We start from the raw sequence: 12643 nt of genomic DNA on the forward strand, positions 1-12643 counted from the left end.
ACTATTTTAAATTCCTCAGTTATGTTGGATTTATCATTTGTCGATGTTGTGGTGGTGCGTGGTTCCATTTTGCTTTAGCTCATTGGTATACGATCATTTTTCAACATTATATAGTTTATTTGTAATTGTAGCGATTCACATTGATGTTATGTTTACAGTGACTTATTTGGAACATCTCATAGGAATTAGGATCATGGAATCTTTCCATGAAGTTTATTCATTTCTCTTATGAACGCTAACAGAGGCTTTATATGAAGATCTATATATACTTAGATTTTTTTAGAAAACCAAATGGTGGTATAAAAAGAATCTTATTTTAGTAAGTTGTAGTAAATGATAAATAAAAAATTATTTTACCATTTTTAATCTATAAAAAGACTACATTGCTTGATATGTTTAATAAACAATACATAAAGTTTTAAAAGACACAACTTAGAAAATCGATTATCGAAACCAAACTAATAACTAGGGGTGTGTGCCATATATGTAAAAAATTGAAGGGGTAGACTACAAATCAGCCGAAAGCAATTACAATTACATTGTGTTCGTTCACACTCGAATCATTTATAGTTTATTAAACAAAAAAAAAAAAAAATCAGTAATTTAAAAATTTGACATTGCAGCCAAACAACTTCAATAATCTGCTGCACTCATTCTAAAACCAACTGATACACAGAGGGAGAAACACACACAAATATGCTTCATTTATACCTTCCGGCCGTTGCTCTTTTCTCCACCCTCCTCACCCTCACCGTCACCGCCGCCAGCAACCGGCGTCTCCTCCACCAGCCCCTTTTCCCGGTAGACCAAGTTCTCCCTCCCACCGCCGCCGCCACCACTTCTCAGCCACCCTCCCCCTCCCCTCAACCACCGCTCAAAGACCCCTTCTCCACACTCTATCCCCCTGACACCGCCTCTCAGAACCCATTCTTTCCGGTTTACTATTCCCCACCGCCGCCGCCCCCTCCTCCGCCTTCTACTGCCACCGCATTCCCCACCTTCCCTGCCAACATCTCCTCCCTGGTCCTCCCTTCTTCTTCCTCACCCACGTCCCACAAGCCCATCAAACTCATTTTCCTCATACTGTCCATCTCACTCCTCTCCGTCGTAGTTCTGTCTACATTCCTCGTCCTCCGCCGCTATTGCCACCACCGCCATAACCAGAGAACTGATAAACGTCCCCTTTTTCCTCCTAACACCACTCCCTCCGACACATCCGCTACCAAGAACCCGCCGCCGCTTCCTCGCTACACCGCCTCCTCCAACTCCTCCGAGTTCCTCTACCTCGGCACTCTTGTCAGCTCACGTGACGCCAATGGTAGCTCAACTTCCCAACTGAATGAGAAAAAATCCCCTCCTTTAGCCGCCGCATCTCTTAACTATCAAAGGATCGGCTCGCCGGAGCTCCATCCCCTCCCTCCGTTGCCGCGCGAGCACTCCAACCGAGTCTATGACAATACCCATTTGAGTTCTTCGTCTGAAGGAGAAGAAAATGATAATGGCAGTGAAAAAGAAGCGTTCTTTTCTCCTGGAGGGTCCACAGGAGCAGCATTCCCCCATGTCAATACTTTTGATAATAATGGAAATGATTTTAAAGGAAGAATCTTTAATTCAACGAACGAAAATTCTTCAAGAAACTCCTTATCATCTGTGGGTAGCCCGTCAGTCGTATTGAATTCTTGTAGCCCGCTAAGTATAGAGTCGAAATCTCCGGACAGTTTGATAAGTTTCCCACCAGCATTGCCGCGGTTCGTTCCTCCGCCACCGGCACGGCAGCCGAGAGTGTTTTCGGCAATTTCTCCCTCGGATGGGCACACCACCAATTGCTCGCCAGATTCTCCGGGTGTAGAGTATGTGCCGTCACCTCCTCAGGCACCGCCGCCTCCGCAATCAGTGCCACACCCACAAGGGAATGGACCGCCGGAGCTGCTTGCCCCGTCTCGGAAAGTTGTGCAGATGGCGGATGAAGGGAAACGTAGTTCGATGAATTTGGAAGGTGGGAATGAGGAGAATGTTAAGCCAAAGCTGAAGCCTTTGCACTGGGATAAAGTGAGAACTAGCTCCGATAGGACAATGGTTTGGGATCAGATGAAATCCAGTTCCTTTCAGTAAGATTTTCTTTACTTTTTGGGCTGTATTTTCTCAATCTTACTTGCTCCTCACAAAACATATTTTTGCTGAGCCTGATTATTTTTAAGATCTGCCACGAGCCTAGTAGATATTCTTTAAGGAGTTTTTAGTAGGATATTCCTGTGTCTTAGGAATAATAATAAAAATAATAATACTTTAATCTTCAATTTTGCCAAAACATGAGGTTGTCAAGGTTTTTTTTGTCAAGCTATTTGGAACATGACTCTTATTGTAGGTTGAATGAGGAAATGATCGAGACTCTGTTCCCCGCGAACTCTTCGAATGTGAATGCAAAGAACACCGTCAGGTGCCAGATTTTCCCTGACACGAAGCAAGAAGAAAGTATGGTGCTTGATCCCAAGAAGTCCCAAAATATTGCCATATTGTTGCGGGCGCTCAATGTTACTGTAGATGAAGTTTGTGAAGCACTTGTGGAAGGTGGGTTTCTTCTCTCTCCGTCTTTTTTGTTATGCTTCTAATACTGTCAAGCAGAACTAGTATTGACTCAATTTATCTCAACATGGACTCTTTGTGGTTCAGGTTGACATCTTTAGCTTCAGCTCCTGTCCACAAATCCCGTATGGTTGGTTAATCCGAAAACAATATTTTTGTTTTTGGTGTTGTTTGTAAGAGTGGTACATTGGCCGGCGATTGGTTTCCTTCTCTGGTGGCGTTCTTTATGGCTAGCAATTAGCATTTGACTTGGAGGGAAAGAAGAACGAGAGTCGAATATGTAGATGTCAAAACTTTAACTATAAGGAAATGAGCTTTGGCAAGATGTGTCTTGAAATCGAGACCAAACCACCAAGAGACCAGAAACACTTGCCATTGAGAAAGTTGGTTTCTGACTTAATCCACTCTCCCTTGTCCTGTGCTTCGACTAGGACAGTCAACTTATCGTACCAACCCAACCTCGGTCAGTGAGCTTAACACAATTGTGAGCTGAGTAACTGAGTTCAGTTTGGGTTTGAGTATTTAACCCAGAATCTGCAATGATTTTGTTAGTTGAGTATTGGTCGCATGTATGTGATCTTTATCATGTGGAGCTTGGTCCAGAAGTATTAAGTTTTAAATGATTCGAGCTTTGGGTCACATAGCCCAACTGACAGGTCTTCCATTGACTATAATAAGACAATTGTTTCCTTGTTTGTAATTTGTAAATGAAAATTTCAATTTAGGATCATCAGCCCTCTACTTTAATATTTTCTTGATAGATGCCACACGATTAGGGACAAGTATTAATTCATCTGTTTGAAAAAATATGATTAGCATTTACAAGTGCTATAATTTTTTTCTCTTTTCAAGAAGAGGAATTAATTATTTTTCTTAACAATGGTCAGATCTCAACAAACTTTGCTTGCTTTGCTCTTGGCTATTTACGACCATTTTCTTTGCTATCTATTTGATTCACATTCAACTGTGTACAATTGCAAGAATTTTTGACGTCGTGCAGTTATGAATTCCCTTGTCGAATTTTCTTGATATATATTATTTTTAGTCTCAATTCCTCAGTTGAAGCTGCCCTTTCCAATGTTAAAGTTCTGAATGTAATGGTCTTTGGGGGTCCTCGATGGAACAGGTAATGCTGATACTCTTGGTACCGAGCTTCTCGAAAGTTTATTAAGGATGGCACCTACTAAGGAGGAGGAACAGAAATTGAAGGATCTCGCAGAAGAATCACCGATCAAGCTTGGCACTGCGGAGACATTTCTCAAGGCAATGCTCGACATACCATTTGCATTCAAGAGAGTGGATGCAATGCTTTACACGGTCAGTTTTGAGTCAGAACTTGAGTACCTTAACAGGTCATTCGAGACGTTAGAGGTAATTCGAGCCATCTCATCTATCACTGTGATAAAATAATCTGACGACGTGCTTTTTAAACTTTTAATTGCATAAATGCATTTCAAGGGTCCAATGAAGCTTAGGTACTGTTTGGGAGCGAGCTTCTAGGAAGCATAGATTGGACATTTACAGAGTAATGCTAATATGCTCTTCATATCGATTTAGGAAAATAACTAAAATACCATTACAAATTAACTCATTTCGAATGCTTCGTACAAAGAGTATATCCAAATGGGGTTGAATAGAGATAGTTGCGCCAACTTAATCAGTTCAAACTTCTAGTATAAATCAACTGGAAAGGATGAGTTCTCCCACGAGCTATTCCTTCTCTCTCTCTTTTTTTTTTTTCCCCCTTTTTTCCTTTTTTCCATACAGTGCGCATACTATTTTATTTTCTTCGCACCACCACAGTTGAGCTTCTGAATTTCATGCATATCTTGCCTGATGATCAAAATCAATGCTTCCTGTAAAATGCTGTATAATGGATCACACACTTTTACTTGCAAAGCTTACTTCCTTTGCGTGAAGTGATCCTTGATAAGGCGGCTAAATGCTGATTTATATCCCAAGAACAAAGAATTCCACATCAAGACAATGTCTATATTTCTATTTCATTGCAGTCAGCTTGCAAGGAACTGAAGAGCAGCAGGATGTTCCGCAAACTTTTGGAAGCAGTGCTGAAGACTGGGAACCGCATGAATGTTGGCACAAATAGAGGGAATGCCCATGCATTCAATCTCCACGCGCTTCTTAAGCTTGTAGATGTTAAGGGGGCCGATGGGAAAACTACCCTTCTACATTTTGTAGTTCAAGAAATTATCAGGACAGAGGGCGCCCGTCTTTCAGAGCCAGAAAAAGGTCAACAGCCCACACTCCGTGATGAAGTTGAATTTCGGAAAATTGGCCTTCAAGTAGTTTCTGGGCTGAGTGGGGAACTGACAAATGCGAAAAAAGTAGCTTCTATGGATGCCAATATGCTCAGTAATGACGTTGCCAAACTGGTAAATGGAGTTTCCAAGATCACCCAAGTCTTGAAACTGCACGAAGAGGTCGCCTTAAAGGATGACACGAGAAAGTTTTCTTGCCATATGAATGAGTTTTTGATCAAGGCTGAGTCAGAGATAGCACGCATTCAAGCACAAGAAGGCATAGCTCTCTCAATGGTAAAGGGGTTAACTGAGTTTTTCCATGGCGACTCGGCTAAGGAAGATGCTCGGTCTTTTTGGTTATTCGTCATTGTCAGGGACTTTCTATCCATCCTTGATCAGGTATGTAAGGATGTTGGAAAGATAAATGAACGCTCAATGGTAAACTCAAACTCGGGGTCGCAAATCCAGATACCAGCTAATCCGTGCCTTCCTCGAGTGTTTCCGGGATTAAATGGGAGTCCAGAGTATAGTTCTTCGGATGAGGAGACCTCGTCCTCTACTTAACCGCTTGTCATTGTGTAGTTGAATAACAGTTTCAGATTTCTGTTGCTTCATTTTAGAATTTGTATGCAGAAGAGTTTTGAATGGTATGTTGTGTAATATAATGTATGTAAAATTTGAAAAAAAAAATGATTTTAGCAAGTAAATAATATGTAATTGGCTTTGAAAGTTCTTCATTTTCCCGTTAACCAAATACGTTAAGAACTGGATGGTCGATTGTAACTAGAATGATGATACGTCAACAATAACAATATAAAAATATCTACAACTAAAGCAATTTTGTTATGTTAACTAAATTATGCTATTAAGGTTGTGTTTGGTGTGGCTGACAGTGTAGGATAAAGGAAAAGTGTTGAAAATGTGTCCATAAAACATATATTTGTTATTAATTGCTAATTGATAATTTTAAATAAAAGAATTATTTATTTTATTGTTTGATTTTTTTATGCTATTTTGCTTAAAAATAAATATCTATAAAATTCATAATATATTATAGTTGTGATTTTAGTATATAAAATTGTTATATACATGAGGATTAAGATTATAGATAATATATTTAAAATATCCATGATTGATTAAAGTATGGTTCTTTAATTGGTAATCATTAATGCGGTCTACTGATTTTTGAATATGAAAGTTTTATCCGAACTTTCAGCATGGTGACACTAAGTAAAGACATTTCATATTATTTGATTATATAGGACAAGAACCAGATGTGATTTTAAAGTCTTTGTTTAAGTATCGTTATAAAGATTTTAATCAACATCATTAAGATGATCTTATGTAGATCAATCTAAAACCTGAGTAATCACAGACTCCTTGTTTGTATTAATTAGTCTCTTGATTTGTTCGTTAAAAGTTATTTTACTAATAAACTTAATACTTACTTTTTGGAGACTCATAAATACATTCAGCTGGAAATATGATTTACAAATACGAAATCTGTAACTTCCGAATAAAATGGTTCCCTTGAGTATTGGTTCTAACACTGAACAATTTGAGCTCTCTAATTCATAATTAGTTTATGAATTAACTATTCACTAGTGGATCAATGGTACTTAAGGTTTTAGAAACAAACAGGAGGGTAAACGGTAATTTCACTCATCTCTAATTGTGAACCATGAACGGAGAGTTGATTAACATGTAATGATTATATCGATGGACTATTCAAATATTTGGGTAAGCATGTTTCATATTTCTCAAGAGTGCAGTTTCGAATTTTTAGTGGAGTAACCTTGAAACTAATAGATTAGATAATTAATTAAAGAGCTTTAATTAATTTTGTCTAAATTTATTGGAGCTTGAGATTATGGGTACATGGTCCCCAAACCATCTCCACGCAATCACGATGGATACTCTTAAATAATTAATATGATTAATTATTAATACTCACAAATTGATTAAATAATAAATTATTTATTATTTAATAGAGATATATATTTTATATTTGTAATTTGATTACAAATATAATTTATTTTGGAAAGAGAGAGAATAATCATTTTAGATAGTTTTGAGATACTTTTACCACACTACTCAAGTCAATTCAATTCGACTTTTAAGACTCAATGTGAACAGGAATCAAGATCCCCATATTCACCATTATGATTAGACCTGGCCACGGTCGGATCCGGGTCAGAACCGTCGGGTCCGGGTTGGTATTTTACCAACCCTTAACCCAACCGCCCTTGGCCGGTTCCGGTCCGGGTTGATGAACCGTCGGTTCAAGTTCGGTTAACCGCCGGTTTCGGGTCCGGGTCAACCCTTGTTTTTTAAAAAAATTAATTTTTTTTAAAAAAAACTTTTACAATTAAACTTTTAAAAACTCTATCAAATATTTCATTATCTCAATAAAAATATATAAATTTATTAAATAAAAATATATACATTTAAACTTTTAACATCTTCTAATATTATATTTATTCAATAAAAAATATATGACGTTTCAATTTCAACATTTTATATTAAAAACTATATCTATCTCAATAAAAAAAAATATTATATTTATTAAATAAAAAATATATTACATCTCTTATATTAAAAATTATATATATTTCAATAAAACATTATTACATTTATTCAATAAAAAATATATTATGTTTCAACTTTCAACATCTTATATTAAAAACTATATATATCTCAATAAAAAATCTATTACATTTCAATTTAAACATCTTGTATACAAAATTTATTACATTTAATTATTTTCAATCACATTCTAATGTCAAATGATCTTTTGGCCTAGTGGCAAGAGTGATGTTCCAATACCAGTTGATCTTGAGTTCAAATCTATATGTGTAGGTTTTAAATATATTATTTAAAATTTTAACAAAATAATAAATATATTATTTAAAAATAGGCTGACCCGCCGAGTTGACCCGGGCCAACCCGACGGTTCGGACCCGGGTCAAAACCGTTGGTCCGGTCACGGTTTTTCTTTATCAAATCCGTCGACCCGGTTAACCGGCCTGTTGACCATGGGCCGTTTCCGGGTTTGACCCGGCCCTTGACCATGTCTAATTATGATCAACCATCATGAGGTTATTAAAGGACCATAAAAGCAAGGTTAATGTCCCCATTTAGGAGCCATGAAAACCTCATCATAAAAGATCATTAGGGTCATGATTAAGGACTTTTATGACCAATTCGTGGGCTGAAAAACGTGTCTCTTCAGCTGCCCAAGAGCACTATATAAGAACTTCAATCTTGAATAAAAATTATATACCATAACACCTCATACCTTCAAGTTTGATAGTTTCATTTTCGAGCAAAAGAAAGATATTGGTGAGGAAGATCATGGAACTGAAGCAATTTCTGAGGAGTAGATTGCATACAAGAAGTCTATAATCCATTCAACTTTGGTAACGATTCTTAATTTCATTTTAGAATTTCAGTATTAAATTTATTATAATATTTTGCATGTTTAGTTATTACAGAACTTTTGAAGTTCTTATAATTAAACAAGATCATTTGTTCAATCTATACAAAATTGTTTTGTCGTGAAAAATTTTAAAAGTCGTTTAATCTTATTTTTTCACATTTTTCCGTTGCGCATCGAACATAAAAAACCAACAAATGGTATCAGAGCCAGGTTGTTTCAAAATATTATAATTAATTTATGCATCTTTACTCATGTTTATATTTGAATGAATTATAACATGCTGCACATACCATTGATTTCATAAAATTGTTTACGTGTATTTATACAATGCATGATCTGAATTGATTAAACTAATTTGGAATTTTTTGTTTCTAAAATAATTTGATTTATGTACATAAGAATTTTTTAGAATTGAGAATTCTATTAAAATTTTAAAAACTCTCGGTTTTTATGACATATGATGTCTGATTAATAATATGATTATTAAAACCTAGAATGTATTGGATAATTAGTTATCTAATAAAATAAAAAAAACCCATTAAATAATGAGTAATTATTTATTAGTGTCTATCGTTGGTCATGCAACATGATAGTTAGAACGACGCTTTTTAACGCTTTGATTTCGTTACCCTATGAGTGGTGTCCGTTTTGATTCAATATCAAGGCTAGATCTCTTATGATAGAATTTTAGATATTTTTTAAGTTTGACCGTCCTTACGGCGGCATTCTTAAATTAAATCTAAAATTTGAAACGAAGGGTCCTACTCATGAAGGTATGAGATCAAATGTGTTGATTATATCTTTGACCAAAGTTTATTTTATTTTTTGATAGTTAATATGTGTGTAAATAAGAGTTATTTTTGTAGCACATATATTAATCAAGAAGAGTCTTGGTTTAACTAAGCAAAATATATGACCTTCCCAACGACAACATTATAGTGTGTGGTTAGTTGAATTATCGACGGAATAGTATTTTGGTATTGTACTTATTATTTGCATTCATGCATCAGCTTACTATTCCGAAATGTTCATATAGATATTTTTTTCAAACAATTTAATAATTCTGTTTTATTTAAATTCAGCAATAAAATGGCAATGCGAAATCCTATATATCATGTATTTTCTTGCAAACAATACTTTAACTGGAGAAACTTTCCTAAGTGGAAAAACAACATTAATATTGTGCTGGTTAGTGAGAACAACATGTTTGTTCTAACTGAGAAATGTCCACGGGTACCACCCGCCAATGCCACTCGTGCTGTTAAGGAACCGTATGACCGTTGGATTGCGTCCAACAACAAGGCTAAGGCATATACGCTTGCTAGCATGTCTGATGCACTAAGAATCAAGATGGATCCCATGGAAACTGCTTTTGAGATTATGGAATCTCTTAGGTATGTTTGGGCAACAATATGAGCAAGCTCGTCATGAGGCAACAAGGAAGTACATGAATGCTAGGATGGATCCTGAAACTCGTGTCCGTGATCATGTCATGCAAATGAGAAATCATTTTTCTGAGGCTGAGATGCATGGAGCAGTTGTTGACGAGGCCACACAAGTGAGAAATTATTCTGAATTCGCTCTCTTGTGACTTCATCCCGTTCACAAGCATCTATATTATGAATAAGTTGAATTATGGGATGACTCAACTGCTGAATGAAATTCAAACATTTGAAGTCATCTCGAGAATTGTGAAAAATAAGGCCAAAGAAAATGTTGCAGATAAGCCATCTTCTTCAAAGGGTTTGAAGAAGAAAAAGGCTAAGGGTGGAAATCCTGGTGGTAAATTCAAAAAGCCCAAGATTGGGGCTAAGATCATCAAACCCAACAACAAGAAGGCAGAGAAGAAGCCAAAAGGAAAGTGTTTTCACTGCGGAGTAGATGGACACTGGAAAAGAAATTTTCCACGATACCTCGCGGAGCATTAGGAGAAAAATAACAATAAATCTGATTTACTTGTATTAGAAGCTTGTTTAGTGGAGGATGATTCCTCCAACTGGATAATTGATTCAGGAGCAACTAATCATGTTTGTTTTTCTATGTAGTTTCTTAGTTCTTCAAGGGATCTTGCTAAAGGGGAGTTGACACTAAGAGTTGGCAATGAGGCATTAGTTTCTGTCAAGGCAGTGGGAGCCGCTCGTTTAAATTTGAAAATAAATATTTGATTCTGAACAATGTTTATTTCATTCCCGATTTTTGTATGAATTTGATTTCTATTTCAAAATCGCATGAACAATTGTTTGGAATTTTTTTTATAATAATGGAATTTCTATTTCGAAAAATGGTCTCGAAATTTGTCATGCATGTATGGAAAACAGGTTGTATGTCCTTAAGCCTTGCGAACGGTTATCTCTAAATACTGAATTGTTCAAAGTAGCTTATCCGAAATGTAACAAAAGGAAAAAGCTTGCAAACAGTGATGAAACATATCTATGGCATCTTAGATTAGGTCATATCAATCTGGATACGATTAATAGACTAACAAAGGATGGTCCTTTGAGAGAGTTAAATGTTGACACTTTACCAGTTTTTGAATCTTGTCTAGAAGGCAAAATGACTAAGAGATCTTTCTTGTCAAAGGGTGAAAGGGCCAAAGGACCACTTGAGCTAGTACATACCAATGTGTGTGTACTAGGGGTGCAAACGAACCGAATCGAGCCGAATAATGTTAAAATTTTAAGGCTCGAATTCGGCTCGATATAAGTATATTCAAATTCAAGCTCGATTCGAAGCTCGATAATTTCAAATATTTTGGCTCGAGTTCGGCTCGAAATGAAGTTCAAGTTCGAGTTCGGCTCGAAATATTCGAACCTATTCGTGAACTATTTCTCGGATATTATGGTTCGAAAAACTCAAAATTTTCGAAAAAGTTTGAAATGTATATATATTTATTATATAATTATATTATATTAATTAAATATTAAGGCTCGCGAACTATTCACGAACTATTAAACAAAATAATTTTGGCTCGAGCTCGGCTTGAAAAAAGTTCAAACATGTTCGAATTCGGTAAGAGTTCGATAAGTTCGAATACGAATCAAATATTTATCGAGCCGGCTTGAAAAACTCACGAACATGTTTGATTCATTTACACCCCTAGTGGACCATTAAATGTACAAGCACGAGGAGTTTATGAATATTTCATCACTTTTATCGATGATTATTCAAGATATGGATATGTTTATCTAATGCAAAAGAAATCTGAAACTGTTGGAAAGTTTAAGAAATTCCTAGCTGAAGCTGATAAGCAATTAGGAAAATCACTGAAAATACTTCGATCAGATCGATGTGATGAATATCTTGATACTGAGTTCAAGAATCACTTAATTGATAAAGGAATCATATCCCACCTCACAGCTCCTAGAAGTCCGCAACAAAACGGTGTTGCTGAAAGAAGGAATCGAACTTTGTTGGACAAGGTGAAATCCATGATGAGCTATGCCTCGCTAACTAAATCATTTTGGGGATATACACTACAAACAACAGTTTACATTTTGAATGTAGTACCATCAAATTCTATCCCTAAGACCCCAATAGAATTATGGAATGGGCATAAACCAAGCTTACGTAATTTTTGTATCTGGGGATGCCCAGCTCACGTGCTAAAAGGAAAATCTGAGAAACTGGAACCACGAACAGAAGTGTGTCTATTTTTTGGCTATCCAAAAGGCACCAGAGGAGGTTTATTTAATAGTACATAAGAAAAGAAAGTATTTGTAGCTACAAATGCTACTTTTCTTGAGAATGACTATATGATTAACTTCAAGCCTCGTAGTAAATTTGTACTCGAGGAGTTGCTAAATGATCAGATCATTCCACAACCAATGTCTGTAGAAGATAATAGGGAAGTAGAGGAAAACCACGTTCTAATCAAGAAATCTTGGTACCTAGACGTAGTGGGAGAGTTATTAGAACTCCTACTCACTATAGAAAGGATGGTGAAACAAATGTTGTTGTAGCCGATACCAATGATGATGATCCATTGACATATCAACATGCAATGAATGATTTTGATAAAGAAAAATGGCAAGAAGCCATGAACTAAGAGATAGAGTCCATGTACTCCAGCTCAATCTGGAAACTTGTAGATCCACCTGAATATGTCAGGCCAATAGGGTGTAAATGGGTCTTCAAGAAAAAAAGAATTGTGGATGGAAAATTAGAGAGTTTCAAATCTAGATTAGTGGCAAAGGGTTATACATGAAATGAAGGAGTTGATTATGAAGAAATTTTTTCTCCGGTTTCCATGATAAAGTCTATCCGCATTCTCTTATCCATTGCCTCTAGTCTCGACTATGAGATTTGGCAAATGGATGTCAAGACGGATTTTTTGAAATGGCCATCTTGAAGAAAACATTTA

The 12643-nt window shown here is 36.2% G+C and overlaps 1 protein-coding gene across 2 annotated transcripts; it reads left to right on the forward strand.

Annotated features, from left to right (window-relative positions):
• Positions 1-661: 661 nt before the first annotated feature.
• On the forward strand, positions 662-5581 carry LOC140892010 (formin-like protein 2). 2 transcript variants are annotated; one of them, XM_073300738.1, is made up of 4 exons: positions 662-2108; positions 2366-2568; positions 3710-3954; positions 4596-5581. In XM_073300738.1, exons 1-4 carry the CDS (start codon positions 697-699, stop codon positions 5406-5408), a joined length of 2673 nt encoding a protein of 890 aa, XP_073156839.1. In that variant the 5' UTR covers positions 662-696; the 3' UTR covers positions 5409-5581. The 2 variants fall into 2 exon arrangements, with proteins under 2 accessions (XP_073156839.1, XP_073156845.1); XM_073300744.1 differs by having other exon boundaries at positions 3710-3900.
• Positions 5582-12643: the final 7062 nt, after the last annotated feature.

This window comes from Henckelia pumila, chromosome 1 (genome assembly GCF_033568475.1).
Source record: "Henckelia pumila isolate YLH828 chromosome 1, ASM3356847v2, whole genome shotgun sequence".
NCBI lineage: Eukaryota > Viridiplantae > Streptophyta > Magnoliopsida > Lamiales > Gesneriaceae > Henckelia > Henckelia pumila.